At 48.1% G+C, this 27,015-nt stretch overlaps 1 protein-coding gene and 1 non-coding gene across 9 annotated transcripts in view; one reads left to right on the plus strand and one right to left on the minus strand.

Annotated features, from left to right (window-relative positions):
• Positions 1 to 415: 415 nt before the first annotated feature.
• Positions 416 to 27,015, minus strand: part of ATXN7L1 (ataxin 7 like 1) — a 252,662-nt gene continuing 226,062 nt past the window's right edge. For 3 of the 8 annotated variants that reach the window (XM_055590214.1, XM_055590212.1, XM_055590219.1), the window contains 8 exons: positions 24,896 to 24,978; positions 23,756 to 24,012; positions 14,331 to 14,526; positions 10,613 to 10,734; positions 8,839 to 9,144; positions 5,442 to 6,381; positions 2,598 to 2,672; positions 416 to 662 (listed from right to left, as the gene is read on the minus strand). In XM_055590214.1, the coding sequence (XP_055446189.1) occupies positions 621 to 662; positions 2,598 to 2,672; positions 5,442 to 6,381; positions 8,839 to 9,144; positions 10,613 to 10,734; positions 14,331 to 14,526; positions 23,756 to 24,012; positions 24,896 to 24,978 (2,021 nt within the window). In that variant the 3' untranslated portion in view covers positions 416 to 620. Of the gene's footprint in view, positions 663 to 2,597; positions 2,673 to 2,958; positions 5,356 to 5,441; positions 6,382 to 8,838; positions 9,145 to 10,612; positions 10,735 to 14,330; positions 14,527 to 23,755; positions 24,013 to 24,895; positions 24,979 to 27,015 lie in introns of those variants that run through there. The other 5 variants (XM_055590217.1, XM_055590215.1, XM_055590213.1 and 2 more) reach the window with 4 other exon arrangements.
• On the plus strand, positions 23,253 to 23,325 carry TRNAR-UCU (transfer RNA arginine (anticodon UCU)). Its single transcript has one exon. It is a non-coding gene; the product is annotated as a tRNA-Arg (tRNA).

Genomic DNA, 27,015 nt, shown 5'->3' on the forward strand with positions numbered 1-27,015 from the left:
ATCTGGTTCCTGCTATTCTGCTTCCCTAGAAACCTGATGGGGACACTTGGCCCGCCCTCCAGCTCTCTGCTCCCCAAACACAGGCTGCTCCCCAGCAAAGCTCCTCCCCCATCAACACGCTGTCCAGAGGGGAGGTACGAGAGCCTGTTCCTCTGATGGCCAGTGGGGACCCAGAGAGTGGCAGGCAGGAGGGGACGGGAGGGAAAGATGGAAGAGCCCAAGGAAAGGAGCACTGAACGTGCTCAAGTTCAAGAGTTTCAGATGAGGCCAACCAGGAACAGACATTCTGCAATGTCTGCTCTTGTGGCTGGAGCAAAATGATGCAGTAGCAGCATCAGAAGCTAGATGAGTGACTCCAAACTTGGAAGAAGGTATACACATGGCAAATGAAAGAACGGAAACAAAACACTGGTACTTGTTTTCTGTAAATCTCAAATTCACGTTCTTTTGCCTTTTTTTCCTCAAAACTAAAAATTGGTCAATTAAAAAAAGAAGAAAGGCCAGAGCCACAGGCAGGGCACAGGAAACAGACTCTCCCCCACTGCCCACTCCCCTCCCTCTTCTGGCTGGGGTGGGGTCCCGTGGCCAGGCATTGGTTTGGAATTGGCTTCAGAGTCTTGTTATGGAAGAGTCCTTATCCTGCCCGTTCTGTTTGTGTTCTTCTAGGAAAGAAAAGAAAAAAGAAAAAGCTTGTTTCAAAAACATACATTTGGAGTTACCTACAAGAGTTCAAAAAGATAGCCTCATTTCCTCATCTATAATAAAAAGGACACTATGCCACTTCCTGCATTCAGCAAAAGCCAGCTGTGACGAGCAAATGAGGTGACTGAAGTAAAGGACTCGGTAAATGGAAGGTAGCCACAAAGATCCCAGCTGTGGAGGAAAGCACAGGAACAAATCCTGGAGATTCACGGGGCTCCTCTCCAGGAGGGAGGACCAGGATAGCTGATCTGTCTTCGTTTTTGTTTTGTTTTTCTGTCTATCTTTTCCTAACTAACCCCCAGAGAGCATGGAGAATTACCCAAGGAAGAAGTATAGTGCTGGGTTAGGCATAAAGGCTTTGAATATACAGGTTTGATTCAAGTTCCTTCACCTTCATCTGCAAAATGACATTTTGTCCCCAACACGACCAGTTTGTTAAAAGGTTGAAACGTATGTAACGTACGTGAGGGGCAGAGCACAGCATCTACAGAGGAAGAGCTCAACAAAAGAGAGGTGTTGGTGTTATTGCTACATTCAGTTAGGCTGTCTGTTAAACCCCGCTGTGGGTTTCCAGCTGGTGTGCCTGGAGCTGGTGATGGCACAGGTGCCTGCGAAGGGTCAAAGTGGAGTCTCCAGGCACACCTTGCAACCCGTTCAGGAGGCCTGCTATCAACAGGCAGATTCCTGGAGCCTTTCCTTCACCCTAGCACAGAGGATGGGCTGCAGGTACTCAGTGCAAACCCCACCACAAGTGACTCAAACTGGTGGAGATGCACTCCCTGATCTGAGGATACAAAACTGTTCCCTATTAACCTTCACCCACACTCCACCCAAGGTTTGTGGGGAAAGACCAAAGGCCAAAGTACAGAAAAACGCTGTAATTTTGTATCTGACACATATGGCACTTCTAAGACAATGTAACAGCCATACACATATTTTTTTCCCATCATGTACAACCCTCCCTGGCCTCCCCAGGACGTGTACACACTCCACTGGAGAAAATCACATCTACACTGTTTACACACCTCAAGTTTATAAAAAAAAACTCTCAAATCTACCCTGAACAGTTCCACCATGAAACCACATCCTGAAACCACATAGCTACAGCTCATCAGAAGCCTTGAGAAAGTGCTGACCGATGTCTGCCAGGAGTAAGGCCTGTTAGTCAACAGCATCTTATTTATAACTTTCACAGCGACCTCAGAAGGTAGGTGTCAATTTTGCCATTTAACATATGAAAAACCTGAGACTCAGAGAAGTAATCCGCCCAACATCATGCAACTGCTAACAGTAAATGGAGAAGGCAATGGCAACCCACTCCAGTACTCGTGCCTGGAAAATCCCATGGGTAGATAGGTGGGCTGCAGTCCATGGGGTCGTGAAGACTGGGACACAACTGATCGACTTCACTTTCACTTTTCACTTTCATGCATTGGAGAAGGAAATGGCAACCCACTCCAGTGTTCTTGCCTGGAGAATCCCAGGGACGGGGAAGCCTGGTGGGCTGCCATCTATGGGGTCGCACAGAGTCGGACACGACTGAAGCGACTTAGCAGCAGCGGCATTAGCAAGCTAACGGTAAAAGCTAACATTTGTGTGTTAGGGCTCAGGCATTTTGTAGAGGCTTTATGTCAATAAATTAATTTAATCCTCACAAAAGCCGCATGACATAGGGGTCATAATGAGCCCATCTTACAGACGAGGAAACTCAAGCACAGAGAAATGAGGTAACTTGCCCAACGGCACACAACCAATTACCAGAAGGCCTAGTTTTAGACTCCGGGCAGCCATTTTCTTAACCGGAGACGAGATGTGAACCAGGGTCTGACCCCACAGCCCACGTTCTTTCCACCCTGCTGAAGGCCCTATGGACTTCTGCCCCCCCAGTAACTTACCGGTCGGCTGTGTCCTGGGCTGGATATGCTTGAAGGACTGGATTGTGACAAAGCTAGGCTGCTATTTTTCCCAACCTGAAAGACACCAGTGAAGCCTTCCTCAGACACGGGCGTCAGCTGGGGACAGACTCCCGGATACCACGAGTCGCGAGGGGAGAGGAGGAGGCTTCATGGTACCTCGCAGGCCCTCCTCCTGTGGTGTGGAACTCGTGTTTCCACCTTAAACGTCAGAGAAAACGGGATGTTTCCGGGGGCCTCCACCACGCCCCTCTCATCCCAGAGGATAAACTGAGGGGAACTCTCAAGCCGTTTCCCAGATGTGCAGACTGCAAGTTTTCTGGAGGAGGCCCAGTTTTCCCACCTATGACTGCAGTTCCTGACCCATCTTGTCTCAGGCCCAGACTCCGTTGGACCGGCTGAGAATGAATGCCTGCGTCTTTTCTAAGTTTTCCCAGCACACTCCACGTCGTTAAGAAATACGGCAAGAGGCACAGCTTAAGCCCAGGCCTTCCTAACTTCCGGCCGGGGGTGTGGGCGTGGCCGTCGTGCTCGCGGTGGGCGGCGTCCTCAGGGGAGGAGTTCCGCGCTACTCGCCTTTTCATAGACGCCTGCCTTACCTTCGCAGTCTTGTTTTTTTGTTCAACTTAGTATCTCCGTGGCAAATTCTGGGGCCTTACAACTACCAGATACAATTAAATAGATCCCCTATTGGTCCCCAAAGCATATTTTACCTTGAATTTCTCACCCTCATGCCACGTCTGGCCCAGTCTCCAAAGAGATTCCAAAGGCCTAAGATTTCCCCAAGGGCCTAAGATTTCCCCAAGGGCTTCCCGAAGGGCTTTCCCCAACACCTGGAAATCACCGGTGGTGACCCTGGACAAAGCCTTTTCTTAATGGCCTGGTGACAAGCACCCAGATATCAGCTGCAAGAGAACCAACATTGGCTAGCTCCAAGGCAGCCATTACATTCATCCACTCTTTTTGATTTCCCTCCTGATGAGCACTGTATCTGATGGAGGTTTGTCTGCTCCTTTCACCACTGGTTTTGACTAATTCAGCATGCTTACAAAACATTTCATATGGTCCTGCATCAAAGAATCAACCGTGCCACATTTACTCAAGACAGAGGCACTCCACCCATACAGAGGTACTCCATCAATAGAGACAGAGATGAAAAGTCCAGACTCCAGAGGCAAACCGCCTGGGTGTAAATCCCAGCCCTAACTTACTCACTGTGTGACTTTGGGCACATTATTTAACCTTCCTGTGTCTTGGTTTACTCATCTGTAAAATGGGGGTAATAACAGGTGAAGATTAAATGAATATATGAAGGGCTTGGACCAGAGCCCAGGCCATTAAGTAAAAGTTAGCTGCTAGAACATCATTGAAAACAGGTGGCACTATAGCCTTGCTGCTCAGTTTGTGGCCAGCACACCAGTGCAGCAGCACTGCCTGGTGTCTGTTAGAGATGCAGACTCTTAGGATCCACCCCAGACCTGTTGATTCAGAATGTGCACTTTATTGAGAATCTCCTGGTGATTCATGTGCACATTCAAGTTTAAGAAGCCCTGGATCTGCCCTCCATCCTGAGACCTGGAGGTGGCATGGACGAGCAGTTATTAGTTTCAGGGTGGGGGTGCCCGGTGGGTTCTGGTCCCTCTCCTCAGCACCCCTGCAACTGCAGATGAGTGCAATTGCCTGGGCCCTAATGAGAGGATCTATGTACCCCTTGCAAACTTGGCCTTGGGTTGCAGCTTGTCTGGCCCTTGAGATCCAAAATTGCTTTTCTCCCATGTCTGCTTGTGTTTTGTGAATCCCCCTCAAGAGTTTCTCTTCATGAGGTTTTAACAAGTCTCACACAAAGATGATGAAAACCATGAAAACATCTTTTAAACAACTGCCTCGCATGCCTCCAAAACCCTCACTCCCAAGCAGGGCTGGAGCCCACTGAATTCTGTCAGCCTGGGGCTGCTGGTACAGTACATGCACACTGTCCTGCGAGGTCCCTCCCACTGGACTCAGCTCGCAGAGGCCCCAGGCAGCCCCTCCCTACCTGTGCTCCTTCCTCTACACACAAATGACACCAGAGTTGGGCGGGAGGGTTTCCTAAACAGCAATCCTGGCCGGAGAAGAAGGGGGAGACTTGAGGATGAGAACAGGGCTCCAGGGAAAAAACATGTGTTCTTCATGGACCACATCCCATTCCCCCAAGCTTCCCTCACGACACCCTCATCTGTGTGTAGTGGCCTGGAACACTTCTGTGCCAGGTGGTGTGAGCTGCAGTGTTGCTTCAGGAAGTAAAGAGTTATCTTAGGAGTAGGGAGCCTGGTAAAGTGAGAAGCACAGCACCCCACCCCCCCAGGTGGGACCCAGGTCATTATGTATCCTGCTAGGCCCTGGATTCTTCCTAAGGGGATGCCAATAGATCAAACTGCTTGGCAACAGAACTCTTCAGTGAAATCATCCAGACTGACAATAGAGCGAGGTGAGCTCAGAATCTCTCTGTGCCTTAGTCTGCTCATCTATAAAGTGGTGATTACAACAGCGTCAACTGTGCTGGGCTGTTGTGAGGATTAAATGAGGTGATACTCATACAGGACTCGGAACAGCACCTAGCACGTAGTGGATACTGTACCAAGTGTCTGTTACATAAACTTCTCTCAGAGCAAGGGGTGGAATCACCTAGATGGAGATCAAGGAGGGGACTCATGCTTGTGTTACCTATCTGGGCCACCTGTTTGGACCACTTGGCTAAGCAGGGGTGGGGGGAGGGGGCACTGCCCGGTTCCCCAACCCCCCTCCCTGGGCAGTGCCAGGAGGCTCCTGGAAGGACGGGCCCCTTACCTGCCGAGAGGAGGTGCTGTTAACGGGATCGGGCACCGGAGCAAGAAGGCTGGGCGGGTTCTTTCTGTGAACGCTATTCATTCCAGGCATTTTAGTGATTTTACAGGCTTTGCTACTAGAACTTGAGTTCTTACGCTTTTTTCCTTCTGATTTGTCAAAAGAGAGGGGCAGAGAAGACACAGCATTGTGTGAGGCCAGAGAGAGGTCCCCTGCAAGGGTGGGCACAGAGAGGGGACAGGAGTCACTGCTGCCGCCCCCAGAGCCCATGTGTCTCACTAGGTCCGTGGGGCCGCCAGGCAGCGAGGTCCGTCCTGAGGGCTCCAGTTTGGCACTGAGTGGGCTCACCCCATTGTTTGAGTTGTGCACAGACAGACTGTTATAGGGAGGGGCCGCCTGATAGGAGTTCAAAGCAGAACTGGCATTCAAAACACAGTTCTTTTTGTGGGGCCCTGACAATGGGGAGGCGAGGGATGTCTGCAGGGGTAATGAGGAGGAAGAGGAGGAAGTCGAAGACTGCGGCTTCCTCTTTTTGTTACTTGGAGACTCGTCGCTACGGGCGGACAGGTCTTTGACTTTTGAGGATTTGCTGGTTTTGGTTTTGGATGGCTTGTGGGATGGGGAAGCGATGACGGCTGGTATCGGGGACACGGCGGGTGGGGCCTTGAAGGTTGAGTCCATGATGCTGAGGGTTGCGGCCACATGAGGGAAAGCTGTGGTGTGTGACATGAGGGCGCTCGGGTCCGGCGATGTCACAAAAGCTGCATTTGAGAGCATGGCTGATGTCATTATGTAAGAAGAGGTGAGTCTCGAGCTGATGGGAGCTGAAGGAAGATACACAGCACTGGGGTTGCTGAAAGGCTGTAAAACGGATGCTGGAACAGGGGTGGTGAGGTGGGCTGCTGGCGAGGGCATGGGGCTATCTGCCGCAGGAGGGATCTTCCTAAACGTGAGAGAAGAGTGAAAGAGAAACAGTGAGAAATAGGCTTCGCATTGCTCCAGAAGCTCGATTAAGTGTGAGCATCAGGGCTACAGAGAAAACCCTGGTGGAAACCAGACTATGGAAAATGAAGCCTTGAAGGATGGCGGAATCTGATTTATGGCCCTTCCCTATGGTTTCCCCCCATTGCAACATCCGGCAAACTAGTTTTAATCACTTTCAGGTTTTCAGATCCTTTTCTCCATGCTTGGCTATTGGATAATGGCTGATTTGGGTTCCCGAATAAAAGGCGAATGTTAATTACAACAGAAATTGCCCCCACAGTATCCCCCTGTTTTCTTGCCCCTGGCAGTGATGAAGGTGAATTTTAATGAGAGGTGGTCATTTCACACTTAGGTCCTGGCTTGAAGAAGGGTGAGGACAGGGCTGTGCCACCTGCACATGGGGGCCAGAGCATCCCCCCGTGCCCCTGCAGCCTCTGCCCCGCCCCGCCTCCACACCCTGCTCTCGACTGGAGTCACCCCTCTCCTCACAGGCCAGTCTGCCCCTGCATGTGCTGTCTACAGTCTCTGGTTACCCTGTAGAGAGGCACTTCTACATTTGTTCCTCTTCACCTTGCTCTGCCTCCCCACTCACTCAGGAGCTATCATTGGGGTATGGCTGTTCTTCAGCAGGTCTTCCTGTCCCCGGGTTAAGAAGTAGGGAAGGTAGAGGAATCCTCACAGATTCAGAGAAGGGGATCAGGAATTTCTAGTTTGTTCTGAAAGTAAATGCAGGAGAACACATGAATGGGGGGGGTCCTTCCTGAAAGCTGGAGTTGGGGTACCTGGGAAAAAAACTCTCTGCCTCCTACACTCTGTGGAGCCCAGGCCAGCACCAGGTAGAGGGTCACCCTGGGAGTCTCCCCGCAAACTCCATCTTTTGACTCATGATGGAAACAGCTTCTGCTTCCAAGCCGTTGCCTTGGTTCATGTTGCTACTACTATGGGGACCAGGAGGAACATGGGGGTTCGGGGTCACCATGTCCCTGACTTTTCAGGAAAGGATACAGACCTCAGGAGAGAGGAAACTCATCTCAGGAGCCAGGTGCATATTTTCAAACAGGTTCTTTCCTGTTTCTCACCTTGCTCACCCCTCCCTGTTTCTACTGGAAGTCATTTTCCATGTAGCTGGGGCTCCCCAGAAATTAGGAACTAGCTCTGCCTCTTGGAAAGCAGCACTTGAAGGCGGGCAGGTGTGAGACAGTGCCTCCCTTCAGCAGCAGGACAAGGCAGGGAAGTCTGGAAAGAGGCCCCGCTGAGGAGGACACGCCTCTCCTAGCCCTGCTCTCCCCGAGGATTCCGTTTTCTGCCTGCAATTTGGTGAGGCCCATGGCTTCCATCTCTAGGGTGGAATCCAGGGGGATCCTTGAATACACAAGTGCAGTGTCCTCGAAATCATCAGACTGAGATCCAATATAGGAGAAAAATGTTGCCAAACTCAGCGTGGCCATAATGGTGTTTGAAAAACCTATTTTCTCTCAAGCCTAAAGAGGGGAAAAGATGCTGTCAACACTAAACATGGGTTCCATTAATAGTACTTGTTGCAATGAATGAATGACTGAATGAATGGATGGATGGGTGGGTGGTGGATGGGTGAGCGGATGAATTCTCAGCAGCAATACAACAAAGCATGCCAGCCAAGGACTCCCATAAATCGGATGAGAAAGGCCTAAACACACCCTTAGAACTGTCTGGCACTGCACCACCCCTCTCTAACAGCACCAGGGCCCATTTCTCAGAGGGTGCAATGTCCGCACACCATATCGTCTCTGCTGGCTGCTGCCTCCTGTGGTTCTCCAGGCATCCCATTCAATCTTTCCTTCACTCAAGTTTTGTACCAGCTAAAATATGGGTAGGAGTCCATATGGGCAGGGTTCTGGCAGTTACTTGTAATAAAAAGTTATTTACAAATACCAGATGGCTCATTTAGAGAGGGCCCCAATCGATGACCATAAGCGGGATCCATCTGAGCGTCCTGATCCGGTATTTCCCCGTTACAGAGTCTACACTCAGGTTTCAGCCTGTGCTGACCAGAGCTGAAGTCCTCAGCCTGCTGACAGTCCTGGCTGACACTCAGCACTGGGATGGGCGCTATTTTTCTTCATACTTCCTACTTCTTCCCTTCCTCCCCCCACTCATCTTAAGTGGACAGCAGAGGCAGGAGGGGCAAAGGGGCAGGGGGCAAAGCAGGGTGAGGGGCATGTGGCAGCTCACTGTCCCTGGGAACCCCTTCCCCCATGCTAGACAGTTCATGTGCTTTTCAGGTGCCAAATGGCAGTGGATTTCAGCTTGGTGGGCTGTGTCCCAGTTGCAGCTTTGCACGCTGGCCTAGGGAAGTCCCATACAAAAGCCCCCAGATGCGAATAAATTACAGTGCCCATCCTCCCCTGCCGGCTGGCACGGAGATCCAGATGCTGACCTGGCTGAAAGAGAATACTGTGTTGGCGTCTCCTGATGCAGAGTTAAATGCTTGTTAAAGAAAAAAGAGTCTTGGCCGTTCCTTTTCTTCCTAATGTCTTCCACGCCCCCATCGGCTGCCATCCCTCCAGGTTCGGGCCCGTCGGGGCCTGGGGTTTGGGCAGCGAGGTTGAGAGGGCAGCGGGGTGCTACGCTCTCCAGAGTTGACACCCAGGCAGCCCCAATGTTGCTCAGTGACAGCAGATTTGTTAGGCAAGTCCTGAAAAGGGGGGAGGGACCTGATGCCCTGTGGCTCGGGTTTCTGTGCCTGAGGAGGAAAGGAATATGGACTTGAGCTGACAGGACACCAGGCAGCGAAATACAGATCAACACATTCCTTCCACGTGTCCGGGACTAACACTTCCACAACACAGGAGAGCACAGAGCTGCGGGTCACCAGGGCCAGCTGCCATGCTGGGGGACCCGCGCACAGGGTTCAGTCACCCGACACCAGGAATACGGGAACCCTGCATGCAGCCCGTCGGGTGCCGCTCAGAAAGGACACAGGTAGAAAACGGGTGCCCTTGAGACACACTGGGCAGTCACTTAAGTGAGAAGAAACCATCAGCTTCTCTTGTGGCCCTTTCCTACTTCACAGGGAGTGGCAGTGTGTCGGCCTAAGTCTGCTCGGAGAGCTTACAGCACGCTCGGTGGGGCCTGCTTCTAGACGTTCTGGAAGCTCTCAGGGTGTCGTGGTGAATAGGGGCTGAGGGGCCATCACTGGGAGAGAGGAGGCGACCTGGGAGCAGGCAGGTTTCGAATGCTCTTCCCATCCTACCCTAGTACCTAGTACTGTTTCTCGGGAATGCCTTCCCAGCCTTTCCTGGGCTTCACTGGGCAGGCTGAGGGGTTTGATGTTGGCTTTCCTGGACTGTCTGGGCCTAGAGCTGAGGAATCCACAATTCTACAGATTATGAGATCTTAAAAGCTCATCTTTGCAGGAGCAGGGGGGCTGGAGATCGCCAGGGGGTCAGCCTGGCATTACCAAGTGTCCAGAATGGCAGTTCCTTAGGTACTGTGCTTTGAGAGGACCTAGCGTGTCACTCTGTACAACAGCATTGTATTTCCCTAAGTCAAGAAGGCTTTTTCCCTTTTTATAAATCTATTAAAATGTAAATACATTGAGAGGTGTTGGAGAATAAAAAGACCATAGAGAAATGGAACATAAGTTCGGTTTGGGGTAGAGAAAAGTATGTAGAGAGGTGAGGAGAGAGTCCTAGGGAGGTGGGAAGGGCCAAAGACAAGCTTAACCAACTTGGCAACATGGTCCTGGATCTGCCCTGTTGGCCACGCTGTGTAGTTTTTCATAGGACATTAAACAATTACAAATTGGTCAATAACCATTACGAAAGTTTCAGTATCCATATCTAGCATTAACATTACAAACAGAAGGATATTCTTAATATCCTTAGATAGTCTTAGTTACGGCAAAAAAGGCCCTTTAACACTGTTAAATAAACAAGGTCTTATCTAATACCTTTCCACTTAGTTAGAAGATTACCAAAACAAAAGTCATCTCCAAAGAAGATAAAACATACCACACATTGTAGTTGTCTCTGAAAAACTACAGGCAAGCCACCAAGAGGGGCTGACGTTCAAGGATTAATCATGAATTTTGATTTCAGAATCATTTCATTCAATAAAAAAGCCAACTAGGGACATTCATTTAGAAAACTGGTGTTCAGAGGGTTGTGGGGCAGCTCAAATCTCATATTGCACAAAAACTGCTCACTTACTTCCACATCTGTGAATTCAAGTGTTTTTCTACCATGGAGTTTAGTGCGAATCGAAAACGATCCCATCTTCTATCAAACACATAGTACCCTCGTCCCATGAGGCGACTCCCAAATGAGCAAAACTGTGAGGGGAAAAAAAAAACACATTTTAAACTTTGATTACAGGTTAATACGCTAATACAAGCCACACAGAGACAAATAACATTTACATAAAAACACACAGGGGTATAGTTTTCCTCAAAATAAAGAAGCAAATAGTACCGAAGCCAAAAATATTTCTGTGGGAGCTCCCAGATTTTCTGCAGAACCTCACAGGGTGAGTCAACAATACTGACATTCAATCGTCTGTGGCACTGAGGGTTACCTTCTCCATCCCGGGGACTGAGCCAGCACTTTCAGTTGAAAAAATAAACAAACCAACAGCAACAGTAGCCAGGACACTTTTTCAGCACCATGGGCCGGTCATATCAGCCATCTTCTCAAGGAAGCCGGGCTTCCCTGCTTCCCATCACAGGAATGGCAACAGCTGGTTCTAAGGTTCTCCTGTTGACAGATCATACTTTTCCTATCTGTTGTCAACAGAGCCACTTCCCTTCCAGCTGGGCTGAACCCCTTCCTCTCCTGGTGTCAGCCTCATCTCCCCTCCCATTAGCACTGCCAGGCTGCCTGGGACACGGCCACTGCCGCTGAGCTCTCTGCTGCTGCTTCTCTGGGCTGTGTCCAGTTCTCCCCTCCCTCAGAGCCTGAACGAAGACTCACCTTCCAGTCACCTTTCTCTGACTTACCTTGCCACTCTGAACTCCCACAAACCCCTATACACACTTCAGTACCTTCCACCTGGGAACAGCTATGTGGCTGTTCTGTGTGACACTGAATGCTTCTGTGGTGGTCTTGATGACTGCGAGTGTCTAAAGGCCACAGACCCCCATTCTCTTCTTCTTACTCCTCAGTATGAGGCTAGTACGGATTTAGGCTAAAGGATGGACTATAGAGATAAGGTCCTACACAAAGTGTTCAGAGTGAACTCACACTTTGAACACAGGGCTGAAACATGAGCAGTTAGATGGTTAATAAATGTCATTTGATGATGATGTTAGGACACCCAGAAGGCCAGCAGACAGAAATGCAAGAAGGTGACATTTGGCTGGTCAGAGCTCAGGCAAGTTTGCAAGTGACTCTATAACTCAAATGCAGCTCCTCTCCCTCCCCCAGGCCTCTCCCGGCAGCTCCCTGGCCTCCGTCCCAGACACAGTGCTGGGCTGGCACTCATTCCACAAACGCTTCCTGGAACCAGTCTTTGGAACAGTTCTCAGGAGGAAATGCAAGACCTTCCCTTTGTTTTGCTTCTGCTTATGTTTGGGGGTCGGTGGGCGGGGGTTGCACTAAAATCTTGCCACCCATCAAATCTGGTACTCCTGATGAAAAACTCTTTTCCGCATATTAAGTGCTTACTGGCCAAGCCAGAAAACATACAAAGGGAGTTCTCCCACATGGAAGCTGGTCCCCAACAGCATATAGGCACTGGTCCAGGTCCAGACATCTTTTCTTCCTTCGTCTCCTTGCTAAAGACACCCCAAACGAGGGTTCATTACAAAAATTGATTTAATGTATCAGTTGGCCATGAAAGAAGGGACAAAGCAAAGAAACAAATCCATGGCCTTTCCATTTAAATCAGCAAAACATGAAGGGCACACAAATCTGCCAGGCTCCGAGTTGAGCTAATCCACTGTAGCTTGGCATCATGTCATTTGGACAGAGATCTTGATGTGCTCCAGAGTCTGGCCTTCTGGTAGAGAGCCCTGTTTCACTTTCAGACTTGGAAGCTGGAAGCCTCTTAACTGTCTGCGCTACCTATGTCTCTAGTTCAATAGAGATGCAAGGCTCAGCGCCCCAGAGGCTCCTGTTCTTGATCGCATATGGTGCCCCAGGCAGGGCTGTAGCTCCTTGCGGCATGGGCCACTGTGGCAGACTCTACTAGTTGCCAAGCTCATCAACTGCCGTCTCACCCCCAGCTCTCCCTGTTTTTTCCTGGCTAAGAGAACCATGTTTTTGTTCAGATATCTGGCATGGAGCAGTGAGCAGGAAAGGTGGGTTTCTTCCCAGAACCCTGGGATGAATCATGGCTGGGATCATCCTGTGTGCTGTTTTAGTTGCTAAGTCATGTCTGACTCTTTGCGACCCCATGGACTGTAGCCTGCCAGGCTCCTCTGTCCATGGGATTCTCCAGGTAAAAACACTGGAATGGGTTAGCATTTCCTTCTCCAGGGGATCTTCCTGACCCAGGGATCAAACCTGCATTTCTTGCATTGGCAAGCATTTTCTTTACCACTGAACCAAATAGGAAGCCCCATCCTGTGTTCCTACAAGCCTATCCTCTGCCACTGATTGGTATAGGGGTGGGCATGTGACCTACTTCTGGTGGGTGGAAGGGAAGGTCTGCTGGGAGGGCTCATAGGAACATCTTCTTCCCTAAGGAATGACATAAGAGCATCTTAGAGGAAGACTCCCTTCCTGTTGGTCCCTTTCCCCACTTTGTAGAATGCAACTTGGTGAAGATGTGACATTGGAGCTGGAGCCAACATATCCAAACCGTCCGTGCATGAAAGGCAAAAAGGGTTGGGGAATTCTCCCTCAGCAATATGACATTGAAGAGATGCAGAAACAAGTCTGGAACCACTCACCTCTAGAATTCTTGCTATATGAGACAAGTAAATGGCTGATGCGCATCATCAGTATGAGTTGAGTTTTCTATTACTGACAGAGGCATTCCTAACTGTCCCTGTTTCTGTACTAGCCGAGAGGTTAAGTCTCAAGCTGTTAGTGAAGCACGCCGGTAGAAGTGGGGAGGGAGTCCCTCTCTTGATGCAGGGTTGATTTCACCTACACAGTCCATGCGATCTTGGGACAGTCAGAGCTAACCTTGAAGGCTTCACGCTGGGACCAGAGCAAAGCAGCTATGGGGTCCCATGTTTCTGGCCTCCCTGAATTGAGGTTTGTTGATGGTAGCACCAGGCATTCCTTTTTTAAGTGCTCAGAGGGCCAACACAAACAAGCTTCCAGCTGATGCTTCCTTATACCTCCCACCTGGATTTCAACGACCTTCTGAATTGTTAAAGTGGACTCTTCCAAGGAACTGGGGAGAAACTGACCTTTTCATTAACCTGCTATCATGCTGACATGAAATGCTTCCTTCTTTCCTACACACACACACACACACACACACACACACACACACACACACACACACGAGTTTTGTGCCATATGGTCACACCTACTAAGAACAATAAAACTCAGAACCAACAGGGAAGAAAACCAGCCAGGGCTGGCACCTGGCACATTGCTCAGACAGACGGTTCCCAAAGCAGGTGAGCCAGACTGATTCTTGAAATCAGAGGCTGCCTTTCAGATGGGCAAGGCAGGAAGGTCAGCTCCCCAGTGCTCTTCTATGAACACCGTTTCTCAAGCATTATCACTTCAAGGTGCACCATAAATACTCAGGTGTTTAAAGGATTATGATCAGCTGGGTGCCCTTACCTTTCCTTCTGTGATTTTCAAGGGGATTTCTAAGGCAATCACTCAACCTCAGGGAAAGCCCTTTCAAAAAACACTGTCCTGGAGGCCTCTGCTTAGGAAGGGTGCTATCGGAGGACGTAGCCCCCTGAACACCACATAGCACAGGGAGAAAGAAATGCCCGGATGGAAACAGAAGGAGGCCTACCGCAAGAGGTCTGGGGTGGTGGGTGGAGAAATGACAGTCTAATAACTTCTCGGATTCATCGGTTCCGTCCATCTCCCCTTCATCACTTGACAGTCGGCTGGCGAGGTCACCTCCAACAGGGGGCAGAGGGGGTTCCGGAGTGTAGCCACTGTGATTTGAAGACGTGCTGCTGCTTATGCTATTTGCAGATGATGGTCTAAGGGCAAGAGAGAGCAAACAGAATAAACTTTTCTGAGGGAAACAGACCCACCCAGTTTCACGGAGCTCAGCATCAGAGCGATTAGCCTTCCTGATACATTAAGGAAGGCAGGTCAATGACAGACCTGCACAAGGAGAAATTTCAGGCTGAGAGGGGAGGCAGCGGCCAGCTCTCTATGCAATCGGGTGGAGCTGAGACTGCCCTGCCTGAATGCGGACACCAGGGAAAACTCCAACAGTATAAGCAGGACAGAAAATACAAAAAACAAACTCGTGTGGCAGAGAATTAATTCAACTTAAAACTTGTCATCTATGAATTCAGTGACAACTATTCATTCATTTGCATGTAAGGAATTTACACTTGCCTTGCAGTTGCTTCTCTCTGAAAGCAGACCGTGATGGGAAGATCAACCAGATAAACAAGCTCACATCAGTCAACAAAATGTCAGTGATGATGAAAGACAGCCTTACAAACAGAGCTACTGAACTACGACTTTATGACATTGCTACCATACCTACATGAAAAAATGTTTTGTCCCAGACAGGACCACAATTTCCTCACTGGAAGCCAAGCCTGTTTTTTAATATCAAGTCATATGTAGTTTAATTGTATCTTCTGAGGGTGAATGTTTCCATTTAATTTTTGACAAGCCACTAGACCCACAGATTGGCATGGCTGACTCAACAGTAGGTGTTGAAGAAATATGTTTCTCAATGAAGGAGTGAATTAATTCCATGTGTATAAACAATCCAACAGATCTCATCCCAGTCATGGCTAAGCTTATAGGAAAGCGGTGTCACAGTAAGAGGCAGTACCAAGGCTTTCTAAGCAGTGAACAAAAGAAAACACACCTCCGCATTAGGAGAAGAGTCAGAAGAATGGTCACAGCTAGTTGTTAGTTGTTTTGATTGATCAGGGATAAAAAGAAGTTTTAGAGAAGGGAAAAAAAAAAAATCAGGATTTTTTTTTTTAATGTGGACCATTGTTAAAGACTTTATTGAATTTGTTACAATATTGCTTCTGTTTTATGTTTTGGTTTTTTGGCTGTGAGGCAGGTGGGTGGGAATCTTAGCTCCCGCATGACCAGGGAATGAACCCAGAGTTCCTGCATTGGAAGGCAAAGTCTTAACCACTGGACTGCCAGGGAAATCCTCAGGATCTTCAAAAAAAACAAAGAAAGGTTTTCTGCATTCTGTTTTGAAAGCTACCCCTTCAAGTAACATGAAGGGGCTTTTACTCACATACCTCTCTTCTCTCCCTCATTTTCACCTTGGACACTTTGTTGTTTTGAAATCTTTCTAGGTGTCAAATACCTGAGTCCAAACCAGATCCCCAAAGCACAGTCACATAAAAACAAAGCCACAAAGGTGGAGAAAAAATTGATAGATGAATGGATAAATAAAACATGGTATATCCACACAATGGAATATTAGTTAAGTCTCAAAAGGGAAGGAAATTCTGGTATATGCTACAGCATGGATGAACCTTGAAGACATTACGCTAAGTGAAATAAGCCAGTCACAAAAGACAACTACTGAATGATTCCACTTAAACAAGGTATCTAGAACAGTGAAATTCAAGGCAGAAAGTAGAATGGTGGTTATACCAGGTGCTGGGAATGGGGACTTGTGTTTAATGGTACAGACTTTCAGGACTGAATGATGAAAAAGTTCTGGAGATGCATGGTAGTGATGGCTGCACCACAAGGTCCTTAAAGCCACCAAAAAAGATTTTTCTTTGCAAAGAAAAGCTGGTTTCCATCTTCATCTGGACCTTGTTTCTTCTGGATGTGCTGCAGGCATCTTGCTACAGACTTTGAAGATGGAGCCAAAAGATTGAAGAGGGTGGAATAAAAGGGCAGAGAAGGACAGCCAAACCCTGATCTCTGGGGACTGGTGCCCTTTCACCTCTGGACTTCCTGTCACCAGCAGTAAGAAATTTCCTAATTACTGAAGTGGTTAGTAAGCAAGGTTTTTTGTTACTTGCACTTGAAGTGTCCCAACAAGTGTGAAAAAGAGATTTTAACCTGTTTTTAGGACACAGACTGTAGCTGGAGAATGTTAACTGATGGGAAAGGAGCTGATCTACCACAGAACCCTGATAAGCAGGGCACCGTGAGCAGCTAGAGCTGCAAAAGTCACAGATAGGTGAGGACTGAACACAGCAGGAGAGCTGAAAGGCTTGATATTTGGTTGTGGGACCCACAGGTCATCATTGCTACCTCACATAGCCAGATGACTTAGCACTGCCCCACCTGCCTGCTCCCCCTCCAATCAACAGAGAAAATGAACTGAGATTCCAGACAGGGGGCCACCAGCAGAGACTAGGAGGGAGCACAGGGCTAGAAAAAGGGGGACTGGGGGCTGTCCCTGGTCAGAGACTTAACTGGCACTCCTGGAATGCCTACTGCCCAGCACATCAGCAGGCAGGATTCTTCCCTTGGGAAACTTAATGGCCGCAGAGAAAACGCTTCCATACTTCGCATAAATATCAACAAAAGGCTGACTGGTGATGTGATGACCTTATGATTGACAGTCCCACACACAGACCTCCAATCAGCTTATTAGAGTCTTTCTTTTACAATGAATGGTTAGAAATCACCAAACATTCCTGAAACACTCGCCAACGTTAGGCTGACCAACCAAACATCAAACACATAAACACATACATGAAACAAACCTGGGGGAAATGAAGATAAGGGAGGAAAAGAAAGAAAACTAAGAAGCCTATCTTCAGAGATATTAGAATGGTATCACTTCTGCAAAGATGGTATCTTGTAGGATATTATAAGAAGCAATCAGATAAAAAGAATTGGATCCTGGTGACTTCCTTGGCAGTCCAATAGAATCCACACTTAAGAACTTGATCCACAGTTAAGAATCCACACTTCCACTGCAGAGGGCAATGTTCCCCTAGTCAGGGAACTAGGGTCCTGCATGTCACATGGTGCCATCAAAAAAAGAAAGAAAAAGTAAAAATCAGAACCAGATCCTAAAATTTAACAAGAAAATCACAAATTATTTAATATACAGTTTTAAAGGTAAAGTAAAAAAAAGCCTTTTAGACAGTGGGACAAGAGATTGGGAGACAACAGGAGAAAAGGGTAAGAGAACGAAAAGATCAGAGCAAAAGCTCCAACACCTCACTAACAGAAGGTTAAAGAGAATAAAGCTAACAGTGGGGATAAAATTATTTAGGATGTAATAGAAGATATCCCAGAAACAGGTGTTTCCAGATTTAAAGGATCTACTGAGTACCCAGTACAATGAACGAAAAAAGACCTATATCAAGGGGGATTCCTGGGAACTTTCAGAGCCCCATGCTTCAGAAATCAAAAATGGAATCAGAATGATACTGAACTTCTCAATAAAAATCTTTGATGCCAAAAGTCAATGGAAAAACTGCTCTCAAAATTCTGTAGGGAAATAGTTTTCAACCCACTTATATATTCAGGGAGATGATCAATTAAGTGTGAGAGTAGAATAAAAACATTTTCAGGTGTATAAGGATTCTAAAAACTGACTTCCCATGTCCCTTTTCACAGGAAGCTAATGGAGAAAACACTTCGTCAAATAAAGGAGCAAACCAAGAGAGGAGGCAGCAAGGGGCCCCGGGAAAAAGGTGCTCTAACACAGAGAGGGTAAAGTGAGCTCCAGGATGGCAGGAATTACTGTTTTTCACTCTCTGTTAGGACTATTTGGTTTTTGAACAACATGTCTATATTCAGTTCAGTTCAGTCACTCAGTCATGTCTGGCTCTTTTCGACTCTGTGAACTGTAGCATGCCAGGGTTCCCTGTCCATCATCAGCTCTTAGAGCTTGCTCAAACTCATGGCCATCAAGTCGGTGATGCCATCAAACCATCTCATCCTCTGTTGTTCCCTTCTTCTCCTGCCTTCAATCTTTCCCAGCAGCAGGGTCTTTTCCAATGAGTCAGCTCTTCGCATCAGGTGGCCAAAGTATTGGAGTTTCAGCTTCAGCATCAGTCCTTCCAATGAATATTCAGGACTGATTTCCTTTAGGATGGACTAGTTTGATCTTTGTGTACTCCAAGGGACTCGCAAGAGTCTTCTCCAACACCAAAAAATTAAGTTTCATTAAGAAAAAAAAAAATCTGGGGGCTTTTGTGGTAGTCTAGTTGTTAAGAATCGGCCTACCAATGCAGGGGACACAGGTTTGATCCCTGGTCAGGGAAGATCCCACATGCCGAGGAGCAACTAAGCCCCTCAAGTCACAACTGCTGAACCTACATGCCGCAACTACTGAAGCTGTCATGCCTAGAGCCCATGCTCAGCAACAAGAGAAGCCCTGGCTTGCTGTGACTACAGAAAGCCTCTGGATGCAACAAAGACCCAGTGCAGCCAAAAATAAAATAAATAAAATTAAAGAGTTAACAATTAAAAAAATATATATATATATATATATATTTCTAAAAAGAAAAAACCCCATTTTTAATGGTTGAAACACTCAATAGTAAGTTCCGGGACTTCCCTGATGGTCCAGGGGTTAAACCTCCATGCTTGGACTGCAGGAAGCATGGGTTTGATCCTTGGTCAGGGAACTAAGATCCCACATGCCATGCAGCATGGCCAAAAAGGAAAAAAAATAAATAGTAAATTCCAGTTGCCAGACAAAAGAGAGGAGGCGAGGGAAGGAGAAATCATGGGGATTCATGGAACATGAAAACTGCGAGTTCCAGAGCAGAAGCAGCTCTGAGAGCAAAGAGAGACATGAAGGAAGGATGCCAGGCGTATGTGTGCACGTGTACGAAGAAGGGGCTCTGAACCTTTTCCTCTTCAGGCCTGAGTCACGCAGGGCGCAGGCACCCTCCAGCAATGATGGAGTGGTGGATGCTTTTAAGACCTCCTTCCAGCTCTGACTGCTGCCCTCCAGGGTGGGACTTGGAGGGATGGCGTGTGCTGGAAGCAGCCTGTGTCTCTGAAAAGCCAAGGGTTGGTGAGGGTGACCGGGAACAGGGCTACTGGCCATGAGAAAGTGTGGGAAAAGTCTCGCAAGTGTGTTAAACTGCTGTCCAACCCTTCTTCCTCAGCACTACATCACACCTTCCCTCTCCATTTACCAGTCTGGTCTAAAGACAGTGCAAATGATGATGGTCCCTGTCCTATTCCCCTCAGGGAAACTTAAAGTCCCCACCCCCAACACTCTGAGGAAGCTCGAGCATCAGTCAAGTGCTTTGGGGAAGAGCACAAAGGAAACTGACCTTAATTGAGTCCCTAGTGGTAAAGAATCAGCCTGACAATGTAGGAGACACAAGAGATGCAGGTTCGATACCTGGGTCAGGAAGATCCCCTGGAGCAGGAAATGACAATTCATCCAGTATTCTTGCCTGGAAAATTCCATGGACAGAGGAGCCTGATGGGTTACAGTCCATGGGGTCACAACGAGTGGGACACAACTGAGCACACACACACACATACGTGTAGGCATGTCACATATATTTTCTCATCAGAGCTACCCACTGCCTTAGGTGTGTGTAACTATGACCTACATTTCTCAGATGAGGACACTGGTTGCCAAGCTAATAAAAAGTGGAAATGAGACTGGTCTGTCTGCTTGACTTTAAAGCCCGAACTACTGAGAAATGGGTAGGAAAAGCCCAGGGATAAACCTAAGTCGAGGAGAGAAATGGTTTCCACTTTGGTGATTATACTATCAATGAGTCACAAACTGAAGTAGCTTTCACTGCAGACTCACCTCTGCCCCTTCTCAGGTTTTTAGGACCTTCTGCCTCTTTCCCCGCTGCCTTCGTCAGTCTGAGATTCATTGGTGTTTGCCATTTTATACTTTAGGGTGAGATGTGTGTTCATCTATGAGACAGAGGGGAAGGTGCCCAGACCTTGTGAGCATTGACCTCCACAGCTGACCTTTCCTCCCCTCCTGGGGGCCAGAGCCTGGCTTGTTAGAGCCCAGCTCAACCCTCTGCACCTCCCTCTGCCTTTCCAAAGAGTCCTGATGGCTTTGGTTGGCCTGGTTATCCATAGCCCTTGGGCCCTGTGGGGAAAGCAAGGTGTTCCCTTTGAATTGGGGGCAAGAAAGCAGAGCATTATAGGTATGTTATCCAAGGGCCCCCAGGTTGAGGGACAGAGGCCAGGAGGATAGGTGAATGGAAACCAGGTCACAACTAGGCCTTCACTGGCTCCCACTGCTTTCCCACTGACTACCATGGCCCTTCCTACCAGCTACCATCAACTGAGTGCTTCTTATGAGCTTGATACTCGCACTTAATTTTCCTTAGCTCCATTTGGCAGATGAGCAGTTTAAGGCCAGAGAGGCTGAGAGACATGACCATGTTCATTTAGTTAGCAGACAAGGAGTTGATCCTTGCACTTTCCAATCCTATTCCAAACCTTGCTAGTTGACTTTTACTTTTCTAATCCTAGGCTCAAGTTCCTCTTTTAGAAACCCGTTACAAGAATGGGTTGGAATTCAAAAATATGAGAACTGGAATATTTTCAAGGTTACCAAAATGATATTTAAGAAGTAAATGTTACATAGTTAGCATTTCCTACAAGAGAAATTCACAATTCGAAGGGATTACCATAATTCCACTCACGAGTCATTCTTTGGGTCAATTATAGATAATGAATGCAATTGAAATATCTATTATATCATTAGTATGAGGGAAATAATGGTTTTAAGTCTAATGTGAGTACATTAACTTCTGATCATGCCTTTTAGATCTCTGATAGCATGGGGTCTTGTTTGAACCTAAAACAATCGAAAGAGAATGTTATTTTCCACTAACTTTGGAACAGAGTTCACCCCTGAGTCTTCTGGTGCCTTGAAAAGCATCCTCAAAAACTATTCTCTTACCAACATTTGTAACGTGCTCCTTGGCCTCCCTGTCCCTTTCAGAGACATTCTTTTTGCTGATTAACCTCACCCTCTCTCTTTCTTCTGTTTCCCTAAAAGAAAATAAACACCTGGCATTTCTCTATTGACAAATATTCCCCTGAAAATTACAAAAAAGAAACAGAAAAAAAGCAGCTCTTAAGGTCACCTGTTTTCATTTTTTAACGGCTGTCCTTGGTTTCACTGCTCAGCCAGGTACCACTGCTTGGGTGTGAAGTGCCAGCATTAGTCAAAATCGATGGAGCAATGTATAATAAAAGAGAATTTTCAGGGGCTTCCCTGGTGGCTCAGTGGTAAAGAAATCCGCCTGCCAGTGCAGGAGACATGGGTTTGATCCCTGGTCCAGGAAGATCCCACATGCCATGGATCACTAAGTCTGTGTTCCGCAACTATTGAGCCTGTGCCATAGAGCCTGGGAATTGCAACTACTGAAGCCCACACAGCCTACAGCCCGTGCTCCACAATAAGAGAAGCCACCACGATGAGAACCCCACACGCCGCAACTAGAGAGTAGCCTTCATCAGCTAAAGCTAGAGAAAAGTCCGCGCAGCACTGAAGACCTAGCACAGCCAGAAATAAGAAATGAAATAAATACAAAGTGGGGTTCCCTGAAGTTCTCAGTGAATCCGAGGTGATCCCTTGGATGCGCAGTGGGTTCTGGGTATACGTGTGATGAAAGCAGGGCTGAGACGGCTTCAGGTGGAGGCAGGTTTGCTTTTATATCAGGTATATTTTATGGGAATAAAATAGTTCCATTGCCACCAAGAAGTGTGAAAGCTAGTGTATACAGAACTGAAGCCCTGTCCAGAAGTTTGGAGCAGAACTGTCTCCTAGACTCTAAAGCAGAGGCAATCTCCTTCACCAACATCTGGCATTACAGTGAGAAGTCATTATAAAAGGATCTTGCAAAATGAGGGGCGGGAAGGAAAGTGGCAAGTAAATGGATGATGACAATGGATGACAGTGGTTATGACGATGGGGATGTGTGGGTGCTGACTCTGTCTGACTGCATCTCCCCAGATGTCTGAGGCTAAGGTTGGTGATTCCAGAGGAAGCCTCTGGCTGTCAAACTGGTCAGGTTTGCGCCAAAGTGGAAGGCACAAGAGATCCTGGTAGGTCAGTAACAATTGTCATCAAATATTTGCTTTTACTTTAAAAATAAATTCTATCCTCTTCTTCTATAACTCTATTCTCTTCATGCCTGCTTGCTGACTGGACAACTACTATTTAAGACTCACAGTGTGTGCAATAAAAATCATCCAGTCTCTACACTTACATTGTATTATTAATGTTTCCCTTTTATGATGTTGTGGATATTTGTGTCTTCTGAACTCTAAATTCTTGAAAAGCAAGATCTAGTTTCACTAATCTCTGTGCCCCTGCCTGAGAGTACCTAACACAGTACCTTGCTTATGGAGCAAGCACTTAAATATTTCTCAATGAGGGTTCCCAGTCTTACCACCTGGAAATTGTCTGTGGCTCAATACGGTACTCCACTGCCTGTCAAAGCACACACGTGTGGATCTTAAATCACTGCAAATCCAAGTGGGTTTTTTTTTTCTTTTCTTTTTTTAAAAAAATTGAAGGATAGTTGACTTACAATGTTGTACCCACTCTTTTCTATTCTTTCATTTCCTCCCAGGACAACCAAATAAAATCTCAAAGAAGTGGCTGAGCTTTCTTGGTGTGAAGAAAATTTAAGGACAGCGCCATCACACCAAATTTCCCTCTACCCTGACCACTGGAGAGTTGTGGGGAAAATTCACAAAATATTGTAACAAATGGGCTCTGCTGCTGTGCCGACTCCCTCCCCTCCACAAGGCTTCCCTCTAATCTAAAAACCCAGGGATTTCCCTGGTAGTCCAGTGGTTAAAACTCTGTGCTTCTAATGCAGGGGGCACAGGTTCAATCCCTGGTCAGGGAACTAAGATCCCACATGCTGCACAGTGTGGCCAATAGATAAATAAAATTAAAAAAAAAAAAGCCAAACCAAACAACCCCCAACCTGGAAGTTGCCTGGTGGCTGAGTGTCACTTTCAGGTATTTATTTACAGCTGACTCTTGCTCTGTGAAAACACATGCTGTCGGATTTGGGTCTGTTATGAGGTATGACAATCATGGCAACGATGACCATAGTGAGCGTGACAATGGTGACAGCAATAAAATCCACCGGACACTACGTGGCAGAAGCTGGACTGAGCCCCTCACACCCATTCTCTCATTTCAAGTCCACAACTGCCTCACTAGGTAGGACCACGATGACTCCCATTTCACAGGTGATCAGACCACACTCGAATCAGGCAGGCAGTCACTGACCATGGACTCAAGGCTTCCATCACCGAGGGGGGACTTACCGAGGAAGCACAGAGTTGGGTGGCCTGGATTTTGCAGGGGACGCGACTTTAGGTTCTGGGCCCGAGCTCCCTGAAGGTCCCAGCAGTGAGTCCTGCGCCGGCCCGGGGGGATTGGGAAGTACTTCCCTTGCCGAAGTCAGGAGATGCTCTTTATCTTTAACTTCTTTTTCCCGGGACTTGGCTTTGTGTTCCGCCAGGAGGAGGTCAAATTGCTTCTTCCGGCCTGGGACTGCCCTCCGATGGCTTAGTGAGTGAGTCTAAGGAGAAGAGAGATGGAAAGCACAGCCTCTTTGATCAGCACATAAACCTGCTTCCCCAGGCCCTCCATTTCAGAAACTGCAATTCATGGGAATTTAGAGGTGCTTGAAAAGTCAACTTCAAGGCAACAGCTCCTGTTCTGCGGCTGGGAAGAGGCAGAGACCACACAAAATGCAACCGTGCCCTACGCTCCTGGCGTTAAGGAGCCAAAGCTTCCTCCGAAAAATGGCCAAAGATGACGAGCTTCAGCGCTGAACCCCTGAGGACCTCCCTGACGACAGGCACCGGTGAGGGCGCGCTGGAGTTAATCCAGGTGCAGGTGGGAGGCTCGCTTTGGCCCAGACACACAGAGACACCAAGCAGAGAGGGCCACGGCCTCCATCCCAAGAGGCACTAGCAGTTCAGTATGAAATACGGGGCTGGGGGCTACCCACGGGTGGCCGCTTCGGGTCAGCTGTCCCCTGGCCACCCCGGTGCGGCCGGATCAGGGGCGCGGCGGCTCGTCCTCCCCTCTGGGGCTGCCTTTCAGGGCGCCGCCGCCGCCGCCGCCGCCGCCGCCGCCGCTGCCGTGCTGCTCCTGCATACATTAAAACGTAGCAGGGTTTAGAACCGCCTGTGAGTGCCTATAAATACAATTTACTGTCTGGCCTCACAAGTAACAGGGGAAGCCTATTTTTTTTTTTTTTTTTCCTTCTTAAAAAGCCAGCCAGCTTGAGGCAGGCACTCTGCTACCATGGAAGAGAAGAAAGCATTTCCCTTACAAAGAGCAGCTGGGGGTCGTGTCGAGGCTCCACACCCTGCCGTGTGCAGAGAGTGGCATGCAAACATTTCGACAAAGGCCCCAGCAAGAGCAGGAAGTATTTTTTATGGAAAGAGAAATACCTTGCAGGTGAGGGATCTTGTGCAAGGTTTCTTTGTCTCGGGATCCAATACTCCACAGTGTTTATTTGGGTCAAATTCTCTCTCTGGTTTAAGAAACAAACAAAAAATATAAGAAAAAAGGAGACTAAATAGGATTTGGCATTAAGACTACATTTAAAAAAAAAAAATGCACATTTGCACCAACAAGTGAGACATTGTCAGGCAATCTGTTTTGTTTTTTTCCCTCCAACCGGCTGCTAAAATGCTTCCAGAACCGCTGGGGGAAGATGGCGCTTCTCTCTGAACCCAAGAGTTCCCACGTCCAGCTTTGGTGGGGATGTGGTAGGGATGGGAATGCACAAGGGGAGAGGGCGGGTGGGCAGCAGAGGGAAAGGAGCCACGTGGTTCTCAGGCTTTATTTCACTCCAAACATCTCCCCAGGCACCTTTGGGCAAAGCTGGCTGCAGAGCCACTGGAAGGACCTGGGGCCACTTTCTCCCCTGGGGTAGCTCCGGGAATACACCACTCTCCCCACACTGCCCTGCTTTCCTAATAGTTTGAGCCATTTGAGTGGGAAATTATTCCTTGACATGTCAGTGTGACCTGCCTCTCTCATGCTTTGGAAAGTCCTCAGCACAAGGCCTTCCATGCAGCCTTGCTGCCTGGATTTCCCTGATTCAGGAACATGTAGACAGGGGCAGGTGTGGGCTTTACGCTGAGGCTGAACCTGCAGGTGTAGAGAGGTCAGGGCCTGCTGGCCTCACAGTTGCTCTGCCCCGGCCTGGAGCCTGGTGCTCCAGAAGGGAATGAGCCGGGCAAGCGGTCCCCTCGGCACAAAGGATGGTTGAGGGAAGCAGGCTTTCCCCAGCTCCTGCCTTCCCACTGGAGTCCTGATGGCTCCTGTCGAGGTGACTTCTAAGGGAACCTACTCTTTATATGCTCATTTTGGATCTTCTTCCTTCTGGGCTACAAAAATGTTCTCCTCCCCTAGAAAATGGAGGGTTGTGAGAGAACCTCTTAAAGACACTGCAAGCTTTATAGTTCTACCTCTTGATGGCCTGTGCCATTTCCGGAAGACACCCAGCAAACACCTGAGTCCTGCAGGGCAGGAATGACACGGTTCTTCTGGGCATTCACAGAGATGGGCAGCAGTGCAGGTGGGTGGGGAGGTGGATGGGCAGGTGGAGGGGCATGTATAAACTTGGTGGTATGTCCCCTTCAGGGCCTCCTATGGCTGCAAGCTATAAAGAGGTTACCTTGCCTGAAAAACTGTCTGAACTTGCTGGAGTAAAATCCGACCATAAAAAATGAATGCATTCTATTTTTAAAAGAAGGTTTGGGAGCTGTGGGATGGTTGCAACAGTGGTGATGATGATGTTTGCAATAAAACCATTCTCATATCCAAGACAGATTTCCTGCTTAGCTATCAAAATGCATCCTGCCCCTTTCTTTTGCTTTTGTCTTCTTTTCTTAAGCTTCATTTTTTAAGAAGAGAAAACTGTTAGGCCTGGAGATGTTTGCTTCTCATGAGCCCTCTCTGCCCACCGAGGAGGGTCTGGGCGCCAGGCACCAGGCCGCCTGGTGCGAGTTCCTTCCCTTGGACCTGGTGGAGTCAGCCCCGTGCCCAGATCCACACCAGCACTCGTGTTGGCCTGGAACTGAACAGGTTGTTTGGCTGGGGGCAGGAGCTGGCTGCCAAATGTGAAAGCGAGAGAGAAATAAGCAAAAGACCCAGTGAGACAAAACCACCAAAAAATGCAAAACCAACAAACACACACAAAAAATCCCCAAAAAACTTCAGATTAAGGTGCCGGCTGGAAGCCACAGTCATGCTTCTGCCAGGACGAGGGAGCCCAGCCTCACTGCACCCAGACAGATCCAGCAGCTCGTTCAGGGATGCCACCTCCTCTGCAGAGTGCCAGTGACCTTTCTCTGCAGGAAGAGAGCTGGGTGCAGGGGCTCTGTCCACACAGAGAGGCCCCCACCCTCAAAGACAGTGCCAGACTCTGCCTTTCTTGTGGGACAGGGGGTGAAAAGGGCATGGAGAGATTTTCAGGGTAATATAACTGTCATTTGAATGCTTTGGGTGCAAAATACTTTTCAGACCCAAACTTTTAAAAAGTTACAGACATAAGAGAAAA

The sequence above is a fragment of the Bubalus kerabau genome, chromosome 8 (assembly GCF_029407905.1).
Source record: "Bubalus kerabau isolate K-KA32 ecotype Philippines breed swamp buffalo chromosome 8, PCC_UOA_SB_1v2, whole genome shotgun sequence".
In the NCBI taxonomy this organism is placed as follows: Eukaryota; Metazoa; Chordata; class Mammalia; order Artiodactyla; family Bovidae; genus Bubalus; species Bubalus kerabau.